Source organism: Magallana gigas, chromosome 1 (genome assembly GCF_963853765.1).
Source record: "Magallana gigas chromosome 1, xbMagGiga1.1, whole genome shotgun sequence".
Taxonomy (NCBI): domain Eukaryota; kingdom Metazoa; phylum Mollusca; class Bivalvia; order Ostreida; family Ostreidae; genus Magallana; species Magallana gigas.
The window spans coordinates 65,377,312-65,400,829 of record NC_088853.1 but is presented as its reverse complement, the minus strand read 5'-3'; the positions used below and the strand labels follow the sequence as shown (position 1 = coordinate 65,400,829).

The 23,518-nt window shown below is 30.8% G+C and overlaps 2 protein-coding genes across 2 annotated transcripts in view; one reads left to right on the top strand and one right to left on the bottom strand.

The window, feature by feature from the left end:
- Positions 1 to 1,225: 1,225 nt before the first annotated feature.
- LOC105322737 (multiple epidermal growth factor-like domains protein 6) lies at positions 1,226 to 21,032 on the top strand. Its single transcript, XM_066085158.1, has 36 exons — positions 1,226 to 1,278; positions 2,967 to 3,200; positions 3,403 to 3,657; positions 4,083 to 4,217; positions 4,410 to 4,541; positions 4,666 to 4,803; positions 4,881 to 5,012; positions 5,671 to 5,808; positions 5,898 to 6,029; positions 7,568 to 7,705; positions 7,879 to 8,016; positions 8,101 to 8,232; positions 8,506 to 8,643; positions 9,022 to 9,159; positions 9,400 to 9,537; positions 9,805 to 9,942; positions 10,049 to 10,180; positions 11,864 to 12,001; positions 12,243 to 12,380; positions 12,610 to 12,747; positions 14,208 to 14,345; positions 14,431 to 14,562; positions 14,904 to 15,041; positions 15,445 to 15,582; positions 15,715 to 15,846; positions 16,066 to 16,203; positions 16,425 to 16,562; positions 16,872 to 17,003; positions 17,281 to 17,418; positions 17,721 to 17,858; positions 18,340 to 18,477; positions 18,749 to 18,886; positions 19,435 to 19,572; positions 19,987 to 20,127; positions 20,235 to 20,343; positions 20,437 to 21,032. Exons 1-36 carry the CDS (start codon positions 1,227 to 1,229, stop codon positions 20,516 to 20,518), a joined length of 4,962 nt encoding a protein of 1,653 aa, XP_065941230.1. The 5' UTR covers position 1,226; the 3' UTR covers positions 20,519 to 21,032.
- LOC105322916 (receptor-type tyrosine-protein phosphatase alpha) overlaps positions 20,686 to 23,518 on the bottom strand; it is a 38,825-nt gene continuing 35,992 nt past the window's right edge. The window contains exon 30 of the mRNA XM_066085211.1: positions 20,686 to 23,219. Coding sequence (XP_065941283.1) covers positions 23,142 to 23,219 — 78 coding nt within the window. The 3' untranslated portion in view covers positions 20,686 to 23,141. The remainder of the gene's footprint in view (positions 23,220 to 23,518) is intronic.

Here is a 23,518-nt window from a genome sequence, read left to right as displayed (position 1 = left end):
TCTCTCGTTTGTAATAATATATCTTTTTTGTGTATTTGTAAACTTGACTTAGAATAAAATCATGTAATTTTCTGCTTAACATGTTAAATAAAACAAACATACACATCAATTTCTAAACATCACTATAAATTCAGCCTTTGATTACAAATGGGAAAATTTATAAACAAAACCGATCTTATCTATTTAAAACACAGGTGTGTCACGAAGAATGAACAGGTAGGCCATTAGCTTAGTCATTCTTAATATATTCTTTTATGACGGTTAAAAACGGTTATATTTGTGGTTAATGGGCTGAACATGTAAAAAAGATGTTAAGGGAACAATATAAGATATGATTAGGTAACGTATTTTTCTTTAGAGGTGTAAAATAGCATTTTATTTATAATGAGATTAAAAATTATCATATGTTACTATTTAAAAACATTAAACATGATATCTTTGTTTTAATTGAAAAAAAAGAGTGTATTGTTCATCAATTCCTTTACTAAGGGAGTATTTCATAGTTATTTGGTATCATAAAATAACAAAACAAACCTGATCTGATACAAGTTTGATTTAACTGCTGTTTACCGTGTGTATATATATATATATATATATATAATTCAAAATACTGAGAGATAACAGCAATGACATCCAAAATACAGTTATATATTCCTTAAAGTTTCAACACTAGTAAATATAGTAATGTTACTTTAATGTTAATGTTAGTTTTAAAAAAGCGCGTCTTAAAAAAAGGATGGCATTTTTTAAGACAGATGAAAAAGTGGTCACATCTCCAAATGTTAGAAATTACTGTATATCTTGTATAAAAAATATTATATTAACAATTTCTTCCTCCCTTTTTTAAAAGGAAATTTTCGTATTGGCACTGTTACAGAAATGATGTTGTATGTACATGAATAATATAGTTTATAAATATGTCCTGGTCTACAGTTCATTATCAAATTATGAAAAGTAGCTTAAAAATTTGTCTGATGTGACATCTGATAGGTGAAATGATATAACTGATATTGTACAGATGTTGAATCATATGATATTTAATTTTTTCAAGTAAATGCGCAAAAAACTTATAACAGAGATTTTAAATTCATTTTCGTATCTTTTCTTTATTGTTCCTTTTTATCGTATATTTTACTTCCTATACGATAACACTTCCTGCTATATGACACCTTTTGTTTCAAAAATATATATAATTTCCTGCTCCCAATACGTGTATGTTTAAAAACATGAATCCACTGATACCATTGTTGGGACTGTTGGCTTTTACCAATGCTTATGGTGGGTCCCTTTTGTTTCTCTCTTTATGTAATCATATAAGAAAAAATGTTAGAAGTCTAGTACATAAACTAGTTTTTTAAACATTGTGTTGTTGATGAATGCTATTTAAAATCATCATTCTTAAAATGTAGGTTGTGTCCTTTGGGTAATGTGGTAATGGCAAAATGATACAATCACATGATAAAACAAGGCACTTAAATCGAATGAATGATCAAAGGACGGCATAGTCTTGATACTCATTTAATGTTAAGTCAACCATCAGTTGGATAAATTGTACATTTTTATTTTGAAACATTATTTTATAAAAAATAATTTAATTAATGCCAACTTGAGTGATAATGAAAGCCATTTTTATTGATATAATTTTACTTTTGTTTCTTCCCTCTGTCTCTCCCTGTCTGTATCTGATTGTCCCCAATACTCTGTTTCTCTTCGTCTCTGTCTTTCTCTTCGCTTTTTGTTCTATACAACTAAACAAACAGTTTCTTAGTTTTCTTAGTGAATCAAGGTTCTTGTATCAATAATCTGTAGTCAAAACACACTTAAAAATACAAAGGTAAAGGGAGTCAGTATTCATTTCTCTGCGTTTGACCTTTTTGAACCTAAAATGCAATTAAAATATGATTAAGTTTTGTTGTCAGTATTTTGAATAAGCAAACTTTCTCCTTTAAACATTGTTTTTAATTATGCACAGTGGCCATGCGAAATAGAGGAATTGCGAAAAAAATTGTTTGAAACTGCATAGTTTTTTGTTAGACCTTTTTGCACTTAAAGTAGACAATTTCTATAATAGTTACAATTTAATTTTAAATAAAGACTTTTTGTTTGTCTAAATATCTATTTAGTATCATTTTGACATAATAAAGCATGGTGGTCAAAGGTGTCAAATTTTAGCTAAAGGGCTCCTACGATAAAATTCTCGCAAAATTTGGCTTTAAAAATTCAAACATTTATTGTTCAAACATTTATATATTTGCATTAATTTATTCTAAATGTCTATCACTCTTTAAAGATTTAATTTTGTACATGAAATGAAGAAGCCTATAAAAAGGTTTTAAAACGAATCAGATGTTACAAATGAGAATAATGAATTTAGAATAATAAAAAGAAAAGTATATTGAAAATTCATTTAATTGCTTGTATCTGTCATTTTCGTCTAAAAAAAAACTTCCGCACGAAAAAATAGTTCCCCCCAAACTTGTTTGTTTCTTGAGTTCAAATTCATTTTCTTGATCAATGTTGTGTTATTTTAGAATAATAATGATTCTGGTAATTAAAAAAAATAAAATCATATTCATTTACAAGTTACTGATCATCTCGCAATGAAATGAAAACGTTAGGAATGAGATGCCTTAAGATTAATTTTATTAACTCAGTTTTGTTAGATTTTAAACTATTTCTTTAAAGAAAAATTAATACCCATTTGATTGCCAACTTAATTAGTTGAGGTTATGTTACTCTTAAACTGACCAATGTTGTTCATTCCTTATAAAGTGAAGTTTTTTCGGAATATTTTTCTGCAATGGTTTTATGTGCTTTGTTAGCAATATTTATAGACGCCCATTCTACAATTACAATATGCGAAAATGTTCACGCCCCAAAAAATTGACACACGCCAAAAAGATGTTTTCATTGTGCTTCTTTTGTTAAATATCAAATTTGATTAGTGTGCCTGTCTACATTCAAAGTGAATATTGCCCTCAACAAACCAGCTTACCAGCTTTACCAGTACCATCCGGGTGACGACAGATTTGATGCCAGTAATGCCGTAGATGGACTCAAATCAGATTTTAGAGGATTGAACGGTCAATGTACATTGTCAGCTAATGACCAACGTACAGCTCAGTGGTGGGTGGACTTTGGCACCATCCACAGCATCCATCATATAACCATATATTACAGGACGGACAATGTTACGTGGGGTGGGTACCTCAAATTGTTTTTATGATTGATTATTCAATAACATCATATCAAAAACAAGACTTGGGTAGTGACTTTATTCACTTTTTTCAGTAAATAAATCAAATAATTAGTATTTTTAGCGACTATCATTTCTATAGTTGCTTACGAATATAAGAAGGCTGCAACACATTCTCTTATTAATCTATATTTTGCTACTTCCAGATAGAAATAATGGGTACACAGCAAGATTTTTAGGGTTTTCTGTATACGTCTCCAATACAACAGACAGACTACAAGGAAGACGGTGTTTCAAAGACGAAAACTTTACGAGAGATACTATACCTGCTATATTCACCATCACCTGTCCTTTACATGGACAATACGTTATCTACTACAACGAGAGACTATTAGGTGTTACCTACCCTGCCGATTATTCTTCCTATGCGTTTAATGAGCTTTGTGAACTAGAGGTTTTTGGTAAGGTGACATAATCTAAGTTGATTTCAATTAATTAAAACAAACAAATCTGTTTAATTTCGTAGTTTTTATGCTAAAGATGTAAATAATGTCGAAAAATATGATGAAAGGTACAAGATGCAACTTAAGAACCAAAATGCGTGTGCCGGTACGAAGATTTTAATAAGAAAAAGATAATGAAATTGTTCAATTAACGAAGGCCTAGTGATATAGCAGCTACTGACAATGCAATAAATATATCCCTTCTATCGGTGTTCCTTTTATATACATACATGTATACAGTACATAAAGACATTAGAACTTTTTTTTGAAGTAATGATAATCTACCTTTACAAAAGTATGATATTTAAGCATTGAAATACAAGCATAGTGTGATGAATTAGGAAATGTAATATTGTTGAAACAAAATAAAGACTTTGTTTCAGGCTGCCCTAGAATTGGATATTACGGAACAAACTGTTCCATTCCATGCCCAGATGCCAACTGCCGGTATTGTCAAACAGAGACAGGCACCTGCGAGGGATGTAAAGCGGGTTATCAAGGTCATCAGTGTGAATTAGGTAATTATTCACACTGATTAGGGAATTAGGTTTTTTGCAACCTTTGCAAAGATTGTAGGGCTTCGAAATGGCAGTGTCAATAAAATGATTTGTAATTGTTTTCACAAGGAGATTTACTAGTGATATACCTGTTTATACGAGTTATATTTAAAGGGTCAAGGTTTATAAAAATTGTTTGGTTTATGTTTGAAGAATGCAACTATGGATTCTTTGGACAAGATTGTGCCTCACAATGTTTCAACACTTGTAAAGGGTGTAACAATGTCGATGGTGCATGTGACCGGGGTTGTTATCCAGGCTGGCAGGGCAACAATTGTGGAGATTGTAATTATTATTATATTTACTAGTTCTACATAATACACACTTTGTTCTATACCTTTCATTTAGATATAATACTATATTCACTTTTACACAGCAATAGAGTCTTACAATGTATACTGGCTTTCAGATTGTACAAATCATATGTACGGAGAAAATTGTAGTATATCATGTGGGCATTGCCTTACCAGAGAGCAATGTCATCACATAAATGGAACGTGTATGAATGGGTGTGACAGTGGGTACCAGGGCTCCAGTTGCACAGAAGGTAACGTTTTGAATATTACACGTTCATGTAGGGGAACAGACAAGGATCATATATTCAAACCTGATATTTTTCATTAGAATGTGACACTAACCATTTTGGACCAAACTGCAGATACACGTGCAATGCAAACTGCAGAAGCTGTAACAAAAGGACAGGTGTCTGTGAGTTTGGTTGTAAAGCTGGATGGAAAGGCGTTATGTGTAATACAGGTGAGATTAAAACTTTTTATGAGAAATATTTTCATTTTAATAATCGATTGTAAGTCGTCCTGGATTTAGATACCCCTCCTCTAAAACCTGTTAAATATTAGCAATATGCTTGTCTCATAATTTGCAATTATTGTCAATATCTGGTAATACGGTTGACTACTGGGGTTTTTTCAGGGATTCAATCAACATGCAGTTGTATCTATATATATAGTAAATAAGGAAGTGAAATTTAGAAGTAGACAGCGTGATAACATAATCAATTAACTATGTGCAGCATTTTAAAAACATTGTCTACTTCCTACCTTTTACTTTGCATCGTTTAAACTTTTAAAAATACTGAAAACGATTGCATTTACATAATTAAAACACAACATGAGGCTGAAATAAAAGCAATCTTCTCACCGTAAATGACTTAAAACACATTAGGTATGCAAGTAATTTTCTACCACTTTATTTTTTTTTCTTCCGGATAATGAGATGCACATTACCTATTTTTAAAACAATAATTTAAAGTTCAATTTTAAATAAGTTTCTGTAATGATTCAGAATGTTTATATTTGCAACACCGGATTGATATGAATATATAAAAGCAGTTACTTCAGTAAATAAATTTACCACATGCTATGACGTTTTATCATGATAAGGCTTTTTATTACAGCATGTGACGGTGGAATGTACGGGGATGGTTGTGCCATACCTTGTGGGCACTGTCTGGAGTCACGACAATGCCATCATATAAACGGAACCTGTATGAATGGGTGTGATAGCGGCTTTACAGGATCAAATTGCACAGACGGTTAGCTCATAATATGAACGAAGCATTAATTTTTTTCTCGTAAACTTTCTTATTAAAATGTACTTAAATAATTTTTTTTGTTTTAAAAGAATGTGAGGACAACTATTTTGGACAGAATTGCCGTGAAAGATGCAATGAAACGTGCAGAAACTGTAATAAAACAACGGGTGTATGTGATAATGGGTGTTATCCTGGATGGGGTGGGCAGTACTGTCAACAGGGTAAAACATTTAGTCTCATAATGTTAAAAGTTACCTCGACAGTCACCTCTCGTTGAAAACATTTTCCTGTTATTTGTCCAGTTAACTGCGGCTTTTCCCGTCAAATTAGGTTTTTTTGTCAAATTGCCAATTTTAACAAGAGGAAATCTTTGATTCAATCATTTTGTAAACGTAGGCTTTTATGATGAGGAGAAAATTTTGTCGATATTTAGAAAAAGAGAATCGACAAGTATAAATTTTGACGACATTTCAATTCTGATTTGAAATTTAATGTTAGCATTTAATGGTATAAATATAACATTTAATTATTGTGTTAAGATATTATAATAATCTAGATTATTTCTACAAAAATAACGATTTTACTTATCTTTGATAATACTTGGAGTTCCATTAAATACCAGTATAATAAGAATGAGTTTTCTGGAGTTGATTTTAATCAACTCTCCTATGCACCTACTCGGGCAAAACGAAAGTGAAACAGTGTTTGGACCTTAGCACAAATCAATACCGCTGACAACACTTAGTTCTTGAAAATAATCGATTAATTCGATGCTATGTATTCTAAAGCATTGTTTTTCAGGAAAACTCATTTATTAATACCATGAAAATAATAAGATTTTAAATTGTACAAACAATTTAGATATTTTTTAAAGTCGTATGTATACCTACGATAGAGTTCAATGTAGTCTCTTTCAACCAGACGCTTGGCTGTCTCCGTTAATATCCGACAAAACAGAGTCTCTCTTGCTTGTTGGAGATAAACGGAGACAGCCGAGCGTTTGGTTGAACAAGACAAGAGTTCAATCTTGCCTGGATCCATACAATTTCTCAGAAATATTTTGATTACTGATACTACTTGCCATGCAAAATCACATATCGTTGATTTTGAATAAATGATAATCGATAAAATCAACTCCCGTCAGTACTTCAGTATTTTGAATATTATTGGTTTGGTGCGGATCAGATAATTCCGTTACAATTGAGAAATGACAAGCATTTGATAAGAAAATACCTTTTTGCACATTCCATTTGAAGTCACGTCTTATCCAACACTATTGCTTATATCAAATTTAATATGATTTAAAGAATATGCATATAGGATAATAAATTCAATCTTCTTTTCCTGAATTTTGAATTCAATTTTGTTTGGATGTTAATGTATTTTAGCAATTTTGTTTCATTCAAAGGACAAAAATGGACCTTATCTAATAACTTTTAATGAATTGGCATACAGGAGAATGTACAATATATTCACTCAAAAAGTGTTTGATTAATTTCTAATCATCATCAAAATTCATACAGGTTTAGCAAACATTGTCTTGATTTAAATGATGTATGAATATTTTCGTCAATTATCCTATCATACACTCACGTATTTTACCAAATGTCAAGATTCCAATTACTTTATGTTCATTCTTACATGAGTCTACACTGTAAATGTATTTAGGTATCTTGTTTCAAACCTATATACGGTTTTATGTGTATTAACAGTACTTCAATAGCGTATTTATCATTTGTGAAAACATCAATATCAATAGAATGCATGGCTGGCTTTTATGGAGATGCGTGCAGCAATAGTTGCGGGCATTGTCTAAACAACACAGCATGTCACCATGTCACGGGAATCTGTGATCAAGGTTGTGAGTCTGGTTACCGAGCACCCAACTGTAGTATAGGTATGATTCAACTTAAAACATAAGATATATATTCTTTCTTCCTACAGCAGAGAACTTAAAAAAAATGAAATTATACAATAATCAACCAATTTATTTAAAGATCAAATTGTACATGGCGAAAAAATGAACACTTCAAGCCTAAAATGTTTTGTGTACTTGTCATTTTTCATTAGTTTGTGATGGTGGAATGTACGGAGATAACTGTAGTGTACCTTGTGGTAACTGCTACGAGTCAAAGCAGTGCCACCATATAAATGGGACGTGTTTGAAAGGTTGTACCAGAGGATACCAAGGTTTATTATGTACAAAAGGTGAGTTTTCCCCCTAGTGATAAATGATTATTGTCTTTTTGTGTTAAAACATTGTAATTGTAATGTTTTTATCTCTTATGAAAGAATGTGATGAAAACTACTTTGGACTAAATTGTAAAGAAGAATGCAATGTAACGTGTAAAAGCTGCAACAAAAGTACAGGTGTTTGTGATAACGGCTGTTATGCTGGATGGGAAGGGGAATTTTGTGAAACAGGTATTTACCCATAAGATAGTGTTTGTCTTCCTTCAATTACCTCATGTTGATCTTTTCGTAAAAGGTAATAGTGAAGAAAAATGGACAAACAGCCTCATAGTTCAATATTTTCTTTAACGATTCCCATGTATAATTTGTAAATTGACAAACAAAATTTGTATACATTTTTTTAACTCTTGGTGTTAAACAATTAATTGGTAGGATCTTCCCCTAAAACAAAAATGTTCATGATATTCTTAAGATAATATATAATTTAAATGTTCATTTCTTTAGAATGTCCAGCTGGACTTTATGGCGAACATTGCAGCAATAACTGTGGTAATTGTCTAAACAACACAAACTGTCATCATGTGAATGGAACATGTTCTGAGGGATGTGAACCCGGGTATCAAGAGCACAACTGCACTGAGGGTAAATATCTCTATCGAGTAAATCAAAAAAAAATTTGCTTTTGAAAGAAATTTGCTTCAAAGTGAAAACACCTTGTTCCAATACCAATGAAATGTTCAATTTAGGTAAATTATCGCTGAACATTTGTCAAACCATTGAATCATCCATTCGATGGATCTTGAGCACGTTTGGTTTTGAGCAGTCTTTATCATATCACATTTAATGAGTTTAGTACTAGAATATTGTTTAGGATATATTTGCACTAAACTGTTGAATCTCAAATTAAAATAATCGTCAAATTCATAATAGATTTTGAATAAACCTTTTTAAGTGACATATATTTATATTACTAATTGGAGATATTTGAAATATATCATGATATTTTTGCTGTTGTTACAGAATGTACAGGTCTGATGTATGGGCAAAATTGTAACCTCTCTTGTGGACACTGTATCATGTCAGAACAATGTCACCATATCAACGGAACCTGTATGAGCGGGTGTGATATTGGTTATCATGGTTTACACTGCACAGAAGGTAAAACATCAGGACAATAATTCAAATACGGTTGTTTTCTTTTGATTTTGAAAGTCAATACATATATTTTTAAATTGTCAAAGTTTGCAGTATAAAAAAAGCAAACATTTACTTACATGTGCAGCTTTGTTAACACAACATAGATCCAATCTGTATAATATTCAACAATATTTCTAGTAAAACAAAATTTTAATATGATTAATGGTGATACATCTACAAAGGTCATTTTTGTTGCATTAGAGTGTAAGGCCGGATTTTATGGTGAACAGTGCGGTAGCATATGTGGTCACTGTTTAGATAATGGCGCATGTGAACATATTACTGGATATTGTCTCAAAGGTTGTGAACCTGGGTACCAAGGAATAAACTGTACAATTGGTAACGGATATTACATTTATCATTGAATAAAAGAAAGCAAAAAACAAAAACGTGTTAAAGTCGAAATATTTTTCAATGTTATGACATCAGCGTAATTTGTTTGAAAAAGAAATAATTTCTTTTTATTTGAAGATATGTTAAAATACTTGTATGGTCATTCACTTAATCCTTGCTATTTTCATTGAGTTGCTATCTATGAGGTTTCTGTTAGTCAGACACTGTATGGATATTAATCATTTTGAAATGAAAATATACTAAAATTGTTAGCTTGTACTGATGGGATGTATGGAGACAATTGTAGTACGCCTTGTGGACACTGTTTTGAGTCGCAGCAATGCGATAACGTAAACGGAACATGTTTAAATGGGTGTGACCGTGGATACAAAGGGATCAGCTGCACTGAGGGTAAATATATACAGCGACATGTTGGCTGATAAAATATTATGACAAAGAACTTATCATTTATTCAACATACAGAACCCTTTATCGCCGTTTTCAAACTTTTTTATAGAATGCGGGGAAAACTTTTTCGGACAAAACTGTAACAGTAGCTGCAATGCAACTTGTAAAAGTTGCAACAGATCGACAGGCGTATGTGACACTGGATGTCTTTCTGGATGGAGAGGAGAATTTTGTCACAAAGGTAGTTCATCTGTTCAAACTTGAGAATGCTCTTTTGAGACATGTATATAATCATTAAATACCTTTTCTGCCAAGAAGACGTATTCGCCTTCAAATATTTTTTATTTTTTTGTCTAACATGAAGGTTAAAACTTTATTGTTGTGCCTAAGTAATTTAATTTTCAATACAATACCAATTACTAAGTACACTAATAATACCACCGAAGTAACTTGCTTAACGTAGCTCGCGGGTTTGCTGACGTCACAATAGGATTCGACGTAAAGAGTTGACCGTCATAACAAACTCATACAATTCTTTTAGAAATAACAAATGATCTTTAGAAACATAAAATAAAATATTTCAAAAAGCTAAATTGCAGTTTATAGAAAACATTTATAATTATCAAGTGCTAAAAATTTAAAGATGACATACATTGTCGCATTGAGTTCTATAAGGTATGAGTGTGCGTTGGAACTCTTTAATTTGTTGTTTAGACAAGTACATTGTAAATAAATTGAACCGTATGCATTAACTTCGCTCGTTTCACAATTATGAATTCTGTATTTTCAAATACCGATCTAACTATTAAAATCATTTTGGCTTTAGCTAGTTATCGTAATTATGCGATTACAAACTTTTTTATATGTCAATACGTGTATGGTAATTATTTTTGCATTGAATGCATGACTGACTCATTGAAAATATAAGTAGCCATATTTCTTCCCTTCACAAACTTACATTAATATCCTTTATGCATTCGAAAACATTCATAATAATGTTAATTAGATTTGCATGTTCTAATATGTGTAAATCAGTTAGTCTGGTCAACCAGCGCATTTTCATATTTGGTTCTCAGACGAAAGAAATTGATAACGTCGGGCTAACGTCGTGATAAGAATATAGGATTTTGTGAAATCTTTTAAATCTTTAAAGTTGTTTTACGAAAAATTGGCCGAGAACACATATTGATTTTTTTCTATGATTCGATTCATAATAATCTCTTCTGTTATTGTGTTGAGTAAAATTAAGTTCGTCTAGATCGTTTAAAAGTTTGAAGCATAGTTTTGAAATGCGGTTTTCGACTAAGATATGCATTTTACTATACATTTCATTGAAATGGCGTTGCTTGATTTTATCAGCGACACTGTGTTTGAATCACGATAAAATTATTACTACGCAGACGAATCTCAAATAAATTTTAGAAATAAATCATTGAAATCTATCGATCACGCGGACAAATTTTCAGGGTAGGTTTTCTCGCAAGCAGTAAACCCGCGAGCTACCTTAATATCGGTAAATTTGGCGGATTTTTTTCTTCATCTAATTCCCGTTACGTAACAGCCTATTAACAATATGCAACAATCTCGGGCCAAGAAAGTAAGTAATAAAGTAATACCTATAAATGAGTAGATATGTATTATAACAATTAAAGCATATCTGCACATTTAACAATATTAGTTGTAAATATTTGTATTTTTGAAATATTTACAAATAAAACAGTAATGTATCTTATATTGTTTTTCAAATATTAAACCAATGTATTTTGTAATGTTTTGTTTTGGGATCTACAACGAATTTTTATATGAATATCTTGTAAGCTATGAAAGACACAATAGTATTCAAAGATAGTATTTTTGCATTTTGTTCAAGCCCAAAAAAAACCCATAAATTCAGTGGAAGTAATGATAAATTTCGTTCGTTTAGAATGTATAGCAGGATATTATGGGGAAGAGTGTGGAAGCATTTGTGGATATTGTCTAGACAACACAACATGTCACCATGTAACTGGATCATGCAACGAAGGATGTCAGTCTGGTTATCAAGAACCAAACTGCACAGAAGGTGACTCTCTAGATATATAAGACAGTTTTAACTTCAAAGTAGCAATGTAGCTCAATTTACAAAGAAAATAACTTTTGATTGATTAACTTATAAATGGTACACACACACCATCAGATTAGATCAAGTTTTATGATAAATCAATCATAGGTGTTATCTTTTGTGATTTGAGTTTATTTCTTCTTTTTTTGGCATTTCTTATTCATACATATTAACTAAAACAAATATTAATTTTTTAATGAAGGTTGTGACGGAGGAAAGTATGGAGAAAATTGCAGCCTACCTTGTGGACACTGTCTTGAGTCGGAACAGTGCAATCACATCAACGGAACGTGTATAAACGGGTGTAACAGTGGCTACCAAGGTGTTCTTTGTACAGAAAGTAAGGTTGTCAGTTTATAGAGCCTTAATTCGGAATACAAAGTTTTTATTCAACTAAACTACCAGATATGATTTTTGAACAAGTTCTTTTTTTTTTTTACTTTGAACTGTTTTCTAGTGCATACATTTTTTCTAAATTCTTTATACTGATTTGGCTGATGTCTGTTGTTATTTTGATTTGTCAAACACATATTTGTCACATGGTCAAATACAGATAATCAATTATTCAGAATGTTCTGATGGATATTATGGAGAGGAATGTGGCAGCAGTTGTGGGCATTGTCTAAACAACACAACATGTCATCATGTCACTGGAGTCTGTGAACAAGGTTGTGAGCCTGGGTACCAGGCACCAAACTGTACTGAAGGTATACTTTGTAACATTAAAATAGTATTTTTTAGATTTTTTTTTTTTAATTATGCTTTATTTCACTTCAACAACAATACCCATTTACAAAAGCCAGATATCCCGGGTATGAGGAAAATTGGCATCATTATAATAATAATGAGAATAACAGAACAAAAGTAATTTATAACAGGTTTGTCAAACGCTTTACCATATTTTTAAACAAATTCAGGTTTCAAAAATCTAGCATGATTTCCATATCCTTAAATAAATTTTTTTTTAACAAATTGTTTTAATTCTAAACTATCTTGACACTGGTTTTTTATTCTACATCCAATACTTTTGGGCTAGTTTCAACATAAAAACCAATTACAACATGTTTCCATTTAACAGTAAAATTTAAAGCATTGTTCAAATTATGCCATATCTGTTTGACATTATCACAATCAAAAATAAGATGTTTAATATCTTCATTTGAGATGTCACAATAGTCACATTTTGCATTTTGTCTTATTTTACATTTTTGCAAAAAAGAATTGGTACATAAGATATTGTTAAGCAGGTTGTAATTGAATTCACTTAAACGCTTGTCAACCATGTTCTTTATCTTATTTGCATAGATGCTTGGCCAATACTCTTTATTTACACAATAATTTCTGCTTAAATAAGATTGATGGCAAGGAGGTTTGAACTTTCTTGACAACATATTTTCGTAGTAAAAATTACATTTTTTCTCTAAGATACAATGAACACCGTTATGAAAATTGAATGTATTTACAAAGTCTGTTCTAGTAAAAACACAGCATTTCATATCAAACAAAATACTCTTGTTCTTAATTACATTTCGAATTATATTATATTCACACAACCAATTGGATTTATTTGACAGAATATCTGAAAATTCCTGTAATGATTTAAACACACCATTTTCATTAAATACATCTTTTACATACAAAATATTACTCGCTATCCAATTCTGAAAACATAATGTTTTGCCCTTGTATTGAAACAAATTGTTATTCCACAATGGCTGCCGTGCAAACTTGATGTCTGATAAATTAGATACATCCATTGTCTTTTTACATTCATTTAAGTAACTAAATATTTCTTTATAAAAGAAATTTATTAGATTTTACTTTTGTGTAAGAAAGTTGTCATTTGACTTGACATTGTTGGCTCGATATTTTATTCTTTAAGACTACATTGAATCCTGTGGTTAAAGGTATACATATTTTACAAACGTCATCAGGGTGGTGAATTAATGGATGTAAAATACGTTTAATTGATCGTGTTATATATAATGATTAACGAGTAAACATGTCAAAATAATACAAACAATTAAATAATTAATTCTTATATGGGAATGAGTCATTGTTAATTTCGTATTTAACAGTGACGAGATGTGATTATGTGCAGTAACAGATAAATACAACAGTTAATTTAGAAAAGATATTGAATTTTTTTTTATCTACTGTGTTACAGTCTGTGACGGTGACATGTACGGATATAACTGCAGTATACCTTGTGGAAAATGCTTTGAATCAGAGCAATGTCATCATGTCAACGGGACCTGTATGAATGGTTGTGACAGTGGTTACCAAGGCCAAAACTGCACAGAAGGTAACAGTGTTGTTTTTTTTTAGGAAAATACTATTTATTACAACTACGTATTACAAAAAAAATAATGTTTGTCACTTTCTTGTAGAATGTCAAGATAACTTTTTTGGACGGAACTGTGAGCATATCTGTAATGTAACATGCAGAAGCTGCAACAAGACAACAGGTGTATGTGATAGTGTATGTTTTCCTGGATGGACAGGACAGTATTGCCAAAATGGTAACAATTTGTTTATAATTGAGGATGTTTTTTAAAAGCAACTGTTAATATAACGATTTATAAAAAGAAGCAAAATTCTTTACACCTTAAAAACTTCAATTTCATTAATGAATATTAAATATATGGTTGTTTTGTTTCCAATTTCAAAAACAATAATTATTGTGATTTTAACATTGTTTTTATCCTTAAAACAAAAACATATGTTACTATTCAGTTATAAAGATATATCTATTAGGCAAAACAGTAGCTATGTTATAATGAGCTTAATATTTTCTTACCATTAGGGATAAATTTTAAGATTGTGTAACAATTCCTTCACTGATTTATGTTGTTTTCTTTAGATTGTCCATTTGGATTTTTTGGCGAGGGATGCAGTAGTCAGTGTGGACATTGCCTTCATCAAACAACATGTCATCATGTCACTGGAGTCTGTGAACAAGGGTGCGAGCCAGGTTACCAAGCACCAAGCTGTACCGAAGGTTAATGACTTTTCAGAAATTATTCAAATAACTTCAATTAAAACTTCAGCAATTATTCAAAATATCAAGCTGTGTTTCAAATAAATATGTACTTAGCCTTCATCTTTCTTTATCCATTTTTGTGTTGACCTAAAGAAAAATCATCAAATGATTAAATAAAATGTGTACAATTTCATACAGACGATCTATGATTTTCTTCACATATCCTTTGTTTTCTTAAATAGGTTTAGAAATATTCTGTAGCAATTACTTATTATGAGTTAAAAAAGAAAAGTAATGAAAAAATACTATTTGAAACGATTGATTAAATGTTACTTACGGTACCTTTTTATGTGTTTTAAACTAAAAAAGAAAACCAAGCACCTAAAGGTTAAAACGTTATTTTGCATTTTCCTTATTACAGCGTGTGAAGGGGGAATGTATGGAGAGAACTGTAGCACACCCTGTGGAAACTGTTTGGAGTCAGAGCAATGTCACCACATTAACGGGACCTGTGTGAATGGATGTGATCGTGGATACCAAGGATTAAAGTGCATCGATGGTAGATATCCATTATGTATCTGAATAATAAAACGTGTACTCCAATCTATTAAAAACAATCAAAATGCCACTCAAATTAAAAACTATCGATGATAATGAATGTTAAACGAAAAGTTGGATTATTTTGTTTTAGAATGCGAGGATTACTTTTTTGGACAAAACTGTAATGACATGTGCAATACAACGTGTAACAGTTGTAACAAAACAACAGGTGTCTGTGATAATGGATGTCATCCTGGATGGAGGGGAAGCTTCTGCGAAGAAGGTTTGTTACGTTATTTCTTAATTTAATAAGGTAATAATATTTTTTAATCAATATTGAGTTACGTTATTGATCAAACATGTGTAGATGTATAATTACTTTTTATCTTCACATCTTTGTCTGCTACGGAATAGGTAAGGTATTTATACGACGCCCAAAAACATATTTTGATTTTAAAATCAAGCAAGAGCATTGTCGTTTTTTATTTGTTTTCTTCATTAGCATGCATGTCCGGAAGTTTTGGTCTGCAGTGTAATAACAGTTGTGGACATTGCTTCAATCAGACAACATGTCACCATATTACTGGAATTTGCGATAAAGGGTGCGAACCTGGATATAAATCAACAAACTGTACTGAAGGTATTTGATTCTTTGTTATTGCTTTTTATTTAATTTTGCATCGATGTGAAAGTGGTAGGTCGGAAAATATAAATATTAAATTCCATACTTCACCTGTTGCATTGAAATGGTTTCGTAAAATTATACTCTTTACTTGACAAAGAATACCATGTCATGGGAGTCAGGAAATGCATTGGGAATAATTAAAAGGGATATAAATCATGCCTTAAAACATTTTGCAGCCTGTGAAGTTGGGACATATGGAGAGAATTGTAGCAACCAGTGTGGACACTGTTTTGAGACAGAACAATGCCATCACATCAACGGAACGTGCATGAATGGGTGTGACAGTGGATTCCACGGTTTACTGTGCACTGACGGTAAACATGTATTGATTTTTTTGGTCACAATTAGACAAATACTAAAATGCATACTGAAGAAACACATATTTTTGTTGGGGTAAAGTTTGGTTGTTTATAACCATATGCAATTTCGTTGGCATTTAATTTCGTCATATCGTGATCACTACAACGATTGCGTGTCAAATATGTATTAATAAATGCTTGGGTTAAACTTTCGTCATGGATATAATTTCGTTGATAACAAAAAATAACAAAATTAAATCCTCAGTGAATATTTCTGCTATTACAGTAAAATACTATATACTAAAGTATATCTCCTTTCAAAAGAATGTGAAGATCATTATTTTGGACGAAATTGTCAGGAGAACTGCAATGTAACTTGTCAAAGCTGCAACAAGACAACAGGCGTTTGTGATAGCGGGTGTTACCCCGGGTGGAGAGGATTGTATTGTCAAGATAGTAATACATTATTTTTTCCATTACAAACAAAAGAACAAAAGATGTGGAATGTTGCTAATTGCAATTAAAACATGGTGTATATTTTTATTGCCACCCAAAACAATTTAACTTAAGAGTTGTTCAAACAAGGAGTTAATGAAAACAGTAAAGCTGTTCATATTATTGATCAATTTAGTTGGTGTAACAGTGATATGATTGTAAATAAAAATGTAATTGTAATAATCAAGACATGCTGATGCTTATTATGAAAATGTGTTACGTCTATATAATTGATCAGAGTGTGCCTATGGAACTTATGGAAAGAAATGTGAGAGCAAGTGTGGGCATTGCATAGGTAACTCTGTCTGCCACCATATTACTGGAGCCTGTGTTCAGGGGTGTGAACCTGGGTACAAAGCGCCAAACTGTACTGAGGGTATTAAATCCTTTTTTCACAGAAACTCCATTCTAAATAAATAGAAACCCAATTATACTTTAAATTTATCCTACTTAATCAATTTCCAAAAAAAAAAAATAATAATAAGCAATTTAATAACATTAAATAAACTTGTACGCGACATACATGTAAAATATATTAAAGGTATGAGAAAACTAACTTCATTTATGAAATGTTTGAGATATATTTTTCATCATTTCTTTCATATTATTGTTGTAATCGTTAATCGAAATATATAACCAATTCAGGTTTCAAATTTAACATTGAATATCTAATTAAAGCTTGCACACCCGGAGTTTACGGTCAAAACTGTAGTTCACCCTGTGGGAACTGTATCGATTTAGAGAAATGTCATCACATCAACGGGACGTGTTTGAATGGTTGTGGCAGTGGCTACCAGGGTTTACTATGTACTGAAGGTGACAATTTATTGTTAGTTTAATAAGATCTCTAGTCCAGGAAATATGCATTACAAGTAAAGCATATAATGCAGTTTTGCAATATTTTGAAATAACCTGATATCTTGTAAAACACAAAACAATTTTCATCTTAGATTATTCATGCAGAACTGTAAACCGCGAAGAATCATGGAGAGGAATCAATATCAATATTGAATAGGCGCAACCTACATATAATTCATCGTCCTATTGTTCGATTAAAATAACAGCACGAGAGCGTTATTCTACACATACACTTTAGTAAAGCTTGATTTTGTTTGGATATGTTGCGTTGAAAAGCGTTTAAGCAAAAAACTAATTTTAGAAATTAGAATGAACAGGAAATACTCATTTTTTGTAATCGTTTTCATACTGACAGGTTTTTCTGTAGACAACTTTGCAAAGTCCAACTTCTTTGTTCATAGTTATCAATATACATGTTTTTTTCTCCTTTTGTCTGTAGAATGCTCATTTGGGTATTTTGGAGAACAATGTAACGGCATTTGTGGACATTGTAAAGATAATTCAGCATGTCACCATATTACTGGAACTTGTGCAAAAGGATGTGCCCCTGGTTATCGTTTTCCAAAATGTACAGAAGGTATCTACCATACAGTCTTTATAAAAATATTGTGTGCTACCATGTGCAAAACATAACATATTTAGTAAAGATGTTACAAACCAAAAACTTGCACGTTATCAAAAATGATTTATACTTTCCAAAAATATGATTCTTAAGATTGAACATGTTTACCCATGATTGCTTATAAAAGGTCAATACTATGAATGTCAGATTAATGTAACGATATCTTGACCTACTTGTTCACAAAAAGAAAAACAGATAAATGATTAATTAATATCTTTGTTATAAGCTTGTGATGGCGGAACGTACGGAGATAATTGTAGTTTAACATGTGGAAATTGCGAGGAGTCAGAACAATGTCATCACATTGATGGAACCTGTATGAATGGGTGTGACAGTGGCTACCAAAGTGTAAAATGCAATCAAGGTATTACTATCTAAAATTCTGTTCGGTTCCTGAAGAGAGTTAGTGTTGATGTACGAAAATAATTTGTCTCTAGGTCGGGTCTTAATTGTGACACATGGCAGCTGTATAAATATGCGATGTCCCAAATACAATGTAACATAAAATAAACAAAATTAATTTAAATAAGTTGTTTAATGAAAAGTGTATAAATATTTTTTTTTATTTTGTTTAAAAAAAATCTTAATTTTTATTTCGATATTCTACTGTTTGAATAGTTGATTTTCAAAAAGTGAATGCTTTTCTTGAATAAGAACATTCATGTATATGTATAATATATTTGTGATACAGAAAATATTGGCGTAATTTGAATTGTTTACAAGAGAATTACACATATAAAGCCACTGTTTGCAACACGTTATTTTTCAAATGTTCGTTTGAATTGTTCGTTAGTATTTCTGTGGTTTTTACCGTTCTTGAGCATTGTTCTTACCATCATGACTTTTAAGCATCAATGAGCATATTCAGACATTTTTTTTTTTTTTTTTTTATAATTTCTGATATTTTGTTAGAATGTAGGTATGGATATTACGGAGAAAGATGTAGCAATAAGTGTGGACATTGTCTTAACAACACAGCATGTCACCATGTTACCGGAACTTGTGTAAATGGATGTGAACCTGGATACAAAGCACCAAATTGTACTGATGGTATTATATATATTTTTTATTACAAATTTGAAAAAGAAAAACATATAGCTGTCCATAAATTATTTGCATGCTTTTTTATTTCACATTTGCGTAGAATATTTGTTTCAGGTCAAGTTAAATAATAGTTGACGTCTATAGAAAAAAAATAGAAAACTTGGTTCAGAGTGGTTAATCTTCAAGTGTTCAAAAAAGACAAGAAATCATTTTTAGATAATGTTTTCTATTAGATAAAACAAGCATAACATTAGTATTACATGTGAATTCGTCTCGAAAAAGATAACTTTATTGATGATAATTGATTATGAAAAGATCAATCGAATTAAAAAAAAACCCATACAAAATCCAAATCAATGAATCTTCAAGTATCTATCAATAGTTCAAGTTATCTTAATGTCTAACACTTCAAATTGTCAGTTTGTAGCAATGGGTACTACGGAATTGCATGCTACATGCAATGTAGCAAATTTTGCAAAACTTCATACGACTGCCATCCCGTTTCGGGATTTTGTCAAGGTGGTTGTGCTATTGGCTGGCAAGGGAAGCATTGTTTAGAGGGTAAATTGTCTAGCTAATGAGTTTTGGTTTTAATATTTTCTTTATAGAGACTATTTATATTATCAATGTTTCTCATTTATCGTATTAATCTCTTTATTTTTGGAAAGCTCTGTACAGTGAAAAGAGCTGGAAGTCTGAGTTTACTGGCGTTACAGGCGTCTTTTGTACCCTATTTCTTTTCACTGGGGGATTAATTGTGTACATTTCCGTATTAAAGTAAGATTTACTGTTTTAATATAACGTTTGAACATTTTTGGGTCTAAGCTATACGATTACATTCTAACCTAAATGCATATTTTTTTTTCCAAGGCGAAAATCCGATTCAAAATCCAAAGGAACCAAGCTAAAAACTGTGAAAGAGCAAGCCGCTACTGACACAACAAGTGTATAATGATTTAATTTGAAAATAGTTCTCTGTTCTAAATAAGTATTTATGATGAAAAGAAAGCTAGTTGCATCTAGTAGATATTGATTAATCCTCATGACCAGTTCTTTTTTTTAAAACTAGCGATTTTGTAAGAGAAAATATTGCGTGCTTGTAATTACAAAATAAACATCCAATTTTTTAATCAATTTATTCAAATGATTATAAGATGTCTTTGTTGGTTGATAATAGCCATTCGTCTCTGCATGGAAAAATGTATGATTGTGTTTTCAGCTCTTATAACAAAACATCAACATCTGCAAATGCATATTTAAACAAGAGCCCTATTGAACAATAGTTTTTGTATCATTCTATTTTGAAATCTTTAATAAAAATAATTTTCATAGTATTAAAATATCTCTTATGTATCAATATTTAAAAATACAGTATACCACATATAAAAAAAAAACCCTACATTTAGACACCATATCCCAAGATCTAAGAGGAATCAACTGACCAACATTTATTTCCTAGACATTAACTTATTATAAGAGAATTGTAAACAAAACTATACATATTTACCAAAAAGTTGCACGAGGATATGAAAATATTAGTATGCTAATACATTGTAAAATACTATTACTAAATGAAGCAATGCATTTGTTTGAATGGAGGCTTTGAAACATTTTCCTATATGCACCATTTTGAACTTCAAACCCATCTTGGATACCATGTATTTGTTGGGGGTAGACAGATAGATACAGTTTTTTAATATCATGTCACAATACATATAAACATACATATTGTACATAATATGTTTAAATATTAAATAATTATAATTTTATAAACAAATATTATACATGTACCAGGATAACCCATGGAAACTCGTAAGCTTATTTCCAATGTTGTCAACGTCACTGTATAAACAATTTAAAATCTTCTCGAACTCTATTTTAGAATGCTTAAATAGTTATATCACAAATTGAATTCAAACCGTTTCCCTATATGTTTGAATTTTGAACTCTCAACCCAGATATGGGCACTAGTGCTAATTTCGGTGTGGTGACAGCTATTTCAATTTTGAATATACACTATCTTAGAATATTTGCATAGTAGTCCCACAAATTTTAGCATCGCTGTTCTTGAGGATAAGATATTTAAAGAGCTTCTCTACATGTTTCTATGTAATGATTCACACTATTCTAGAATATTTGCGTAGTAATATCACAAATTGTAGCATGGTACTCCTTGTGAAGAAGTATTGCACCTTTATATATCTTCTATTTTAAAATTTTAACCCTCCTTGGGGCCCTAGTATAATTCCAAGGGTCTCAATTTTACCAATTTAGAATCTTAACTATATAAAAAAGTTTTGGTCTAAATATGAGCATTTCGGGTGCGGTGGTTATAGAGAAGATATTTTAAAACGAGCACCCACTTTAACGGTTTAGTAATTATCTTCCTTAAAAAAGTTTTGTTCCTTAATTTCCCTTCCCATCAGAATGTTTTGTATCACGTTTAGTTAAAATTGGACCGGTGGTTTTAAAGAAGGGGTCAAAAAAGTGAAAGGTTTACAGACAGGTAGACGGACGACGGACAGCGGGTTATCAGAAAAACTCACCCGAACCTTCGGTTCACAGATAAAACAAAAAGACATGTTTGATAAAATATAAAGTGCCTATTCGACAAAATCAAATCATAACAATAGTAGCCTTACATTAAAAATATTTTTCTGGCGTTGAAAACTAGCAGAAAAACGAAAAACAACAGAAGTCGTGTTTTCATTTAAATAAAGTCGATACTATCATAAAAGCAAAACATAAAAGGTGATAAAATTATATAAAATTTAAATGAAGCAAAATATTTATAATAAAAAAAAAATCAAAATCCAAAAACAAAAACAAGCATACAAAAAAACCCCAACAAAACAAAAACAAATAATTGTAAAACTTGTGCATTCCATCTCTTACCATAAACATATTTTCAAATGTATGTTAAACGCTTTTCTTTATTAATTTGATCGATGATTTGATAAAAAAAAAACCCCGATTTGTTGCTGCACAATTTTAAATTGCACATAATACCGGTAAAAAAGGATATTACATGTTACACATGGTAGCAAAAACTGTTTATTATATTAATTTCATGTTTTGTACATTGATCTTTTGTTTTGCTTTCGTATTGTTTCTTTAGCAATAGTCAGTTATAATGTGTAATGTTTTAAACTTTTATCTGGATAATGACCATCATTTTTCTTTTAGAATAGTGTCATCTTAATAAATAAATCTATACTCCAGACCATGAACTGATTAATCCCATGTATAGGACAGCTGTCGTGCAATTTATAAGAAATATATATATATATATATATATATATATATATATATATATATATATATATATATATATATATATATATATATATATATTGCTGTCTTCTATTATAAATATTTTCTTACATTTAAAGCTTCACAAATTATATTGATATAAATAACAAAGTTGTGCCACTGTGAAATCATAAAGGTTATAAAGCATAAGCACCTCTCTGATAGTAAAATATAATGTATTTGATATTTGTGATTATAACAATCATTTTTAAATGTTTATTTATTTTTACTTTCGACATTCTTCCTGCCACTAGAGTTGATCTTCACTGATTTGAATATATGCTCTCCGAAGTACTTTGGATGTGGTCCGTAACGGTTTTGTGTACCATATTGTATTCTTCCTGCTCAAGAAAAAAATGTTCATTAAATGTTCATTAAGTTCATGATGTTAAACTTCGATATCTCAGATACCGATTTCTCGCATACAACTGATATGTCAAAGTGATTTCTCTTAATCACTTATTTTTTGTTGATATCTCGAATGCTCGGTTTTCTCGAAGTTTGTATACAGTCCCAACTTCTTCGAAATAGCGAAGTTTGACTTAATAATTCACTAGGTGAAAGTAATTATTCCTCTTCAAAACAAATTGTTTACTGATTTACTTCGTATAATTATATGTATCTTTTTTAAATTCAACAT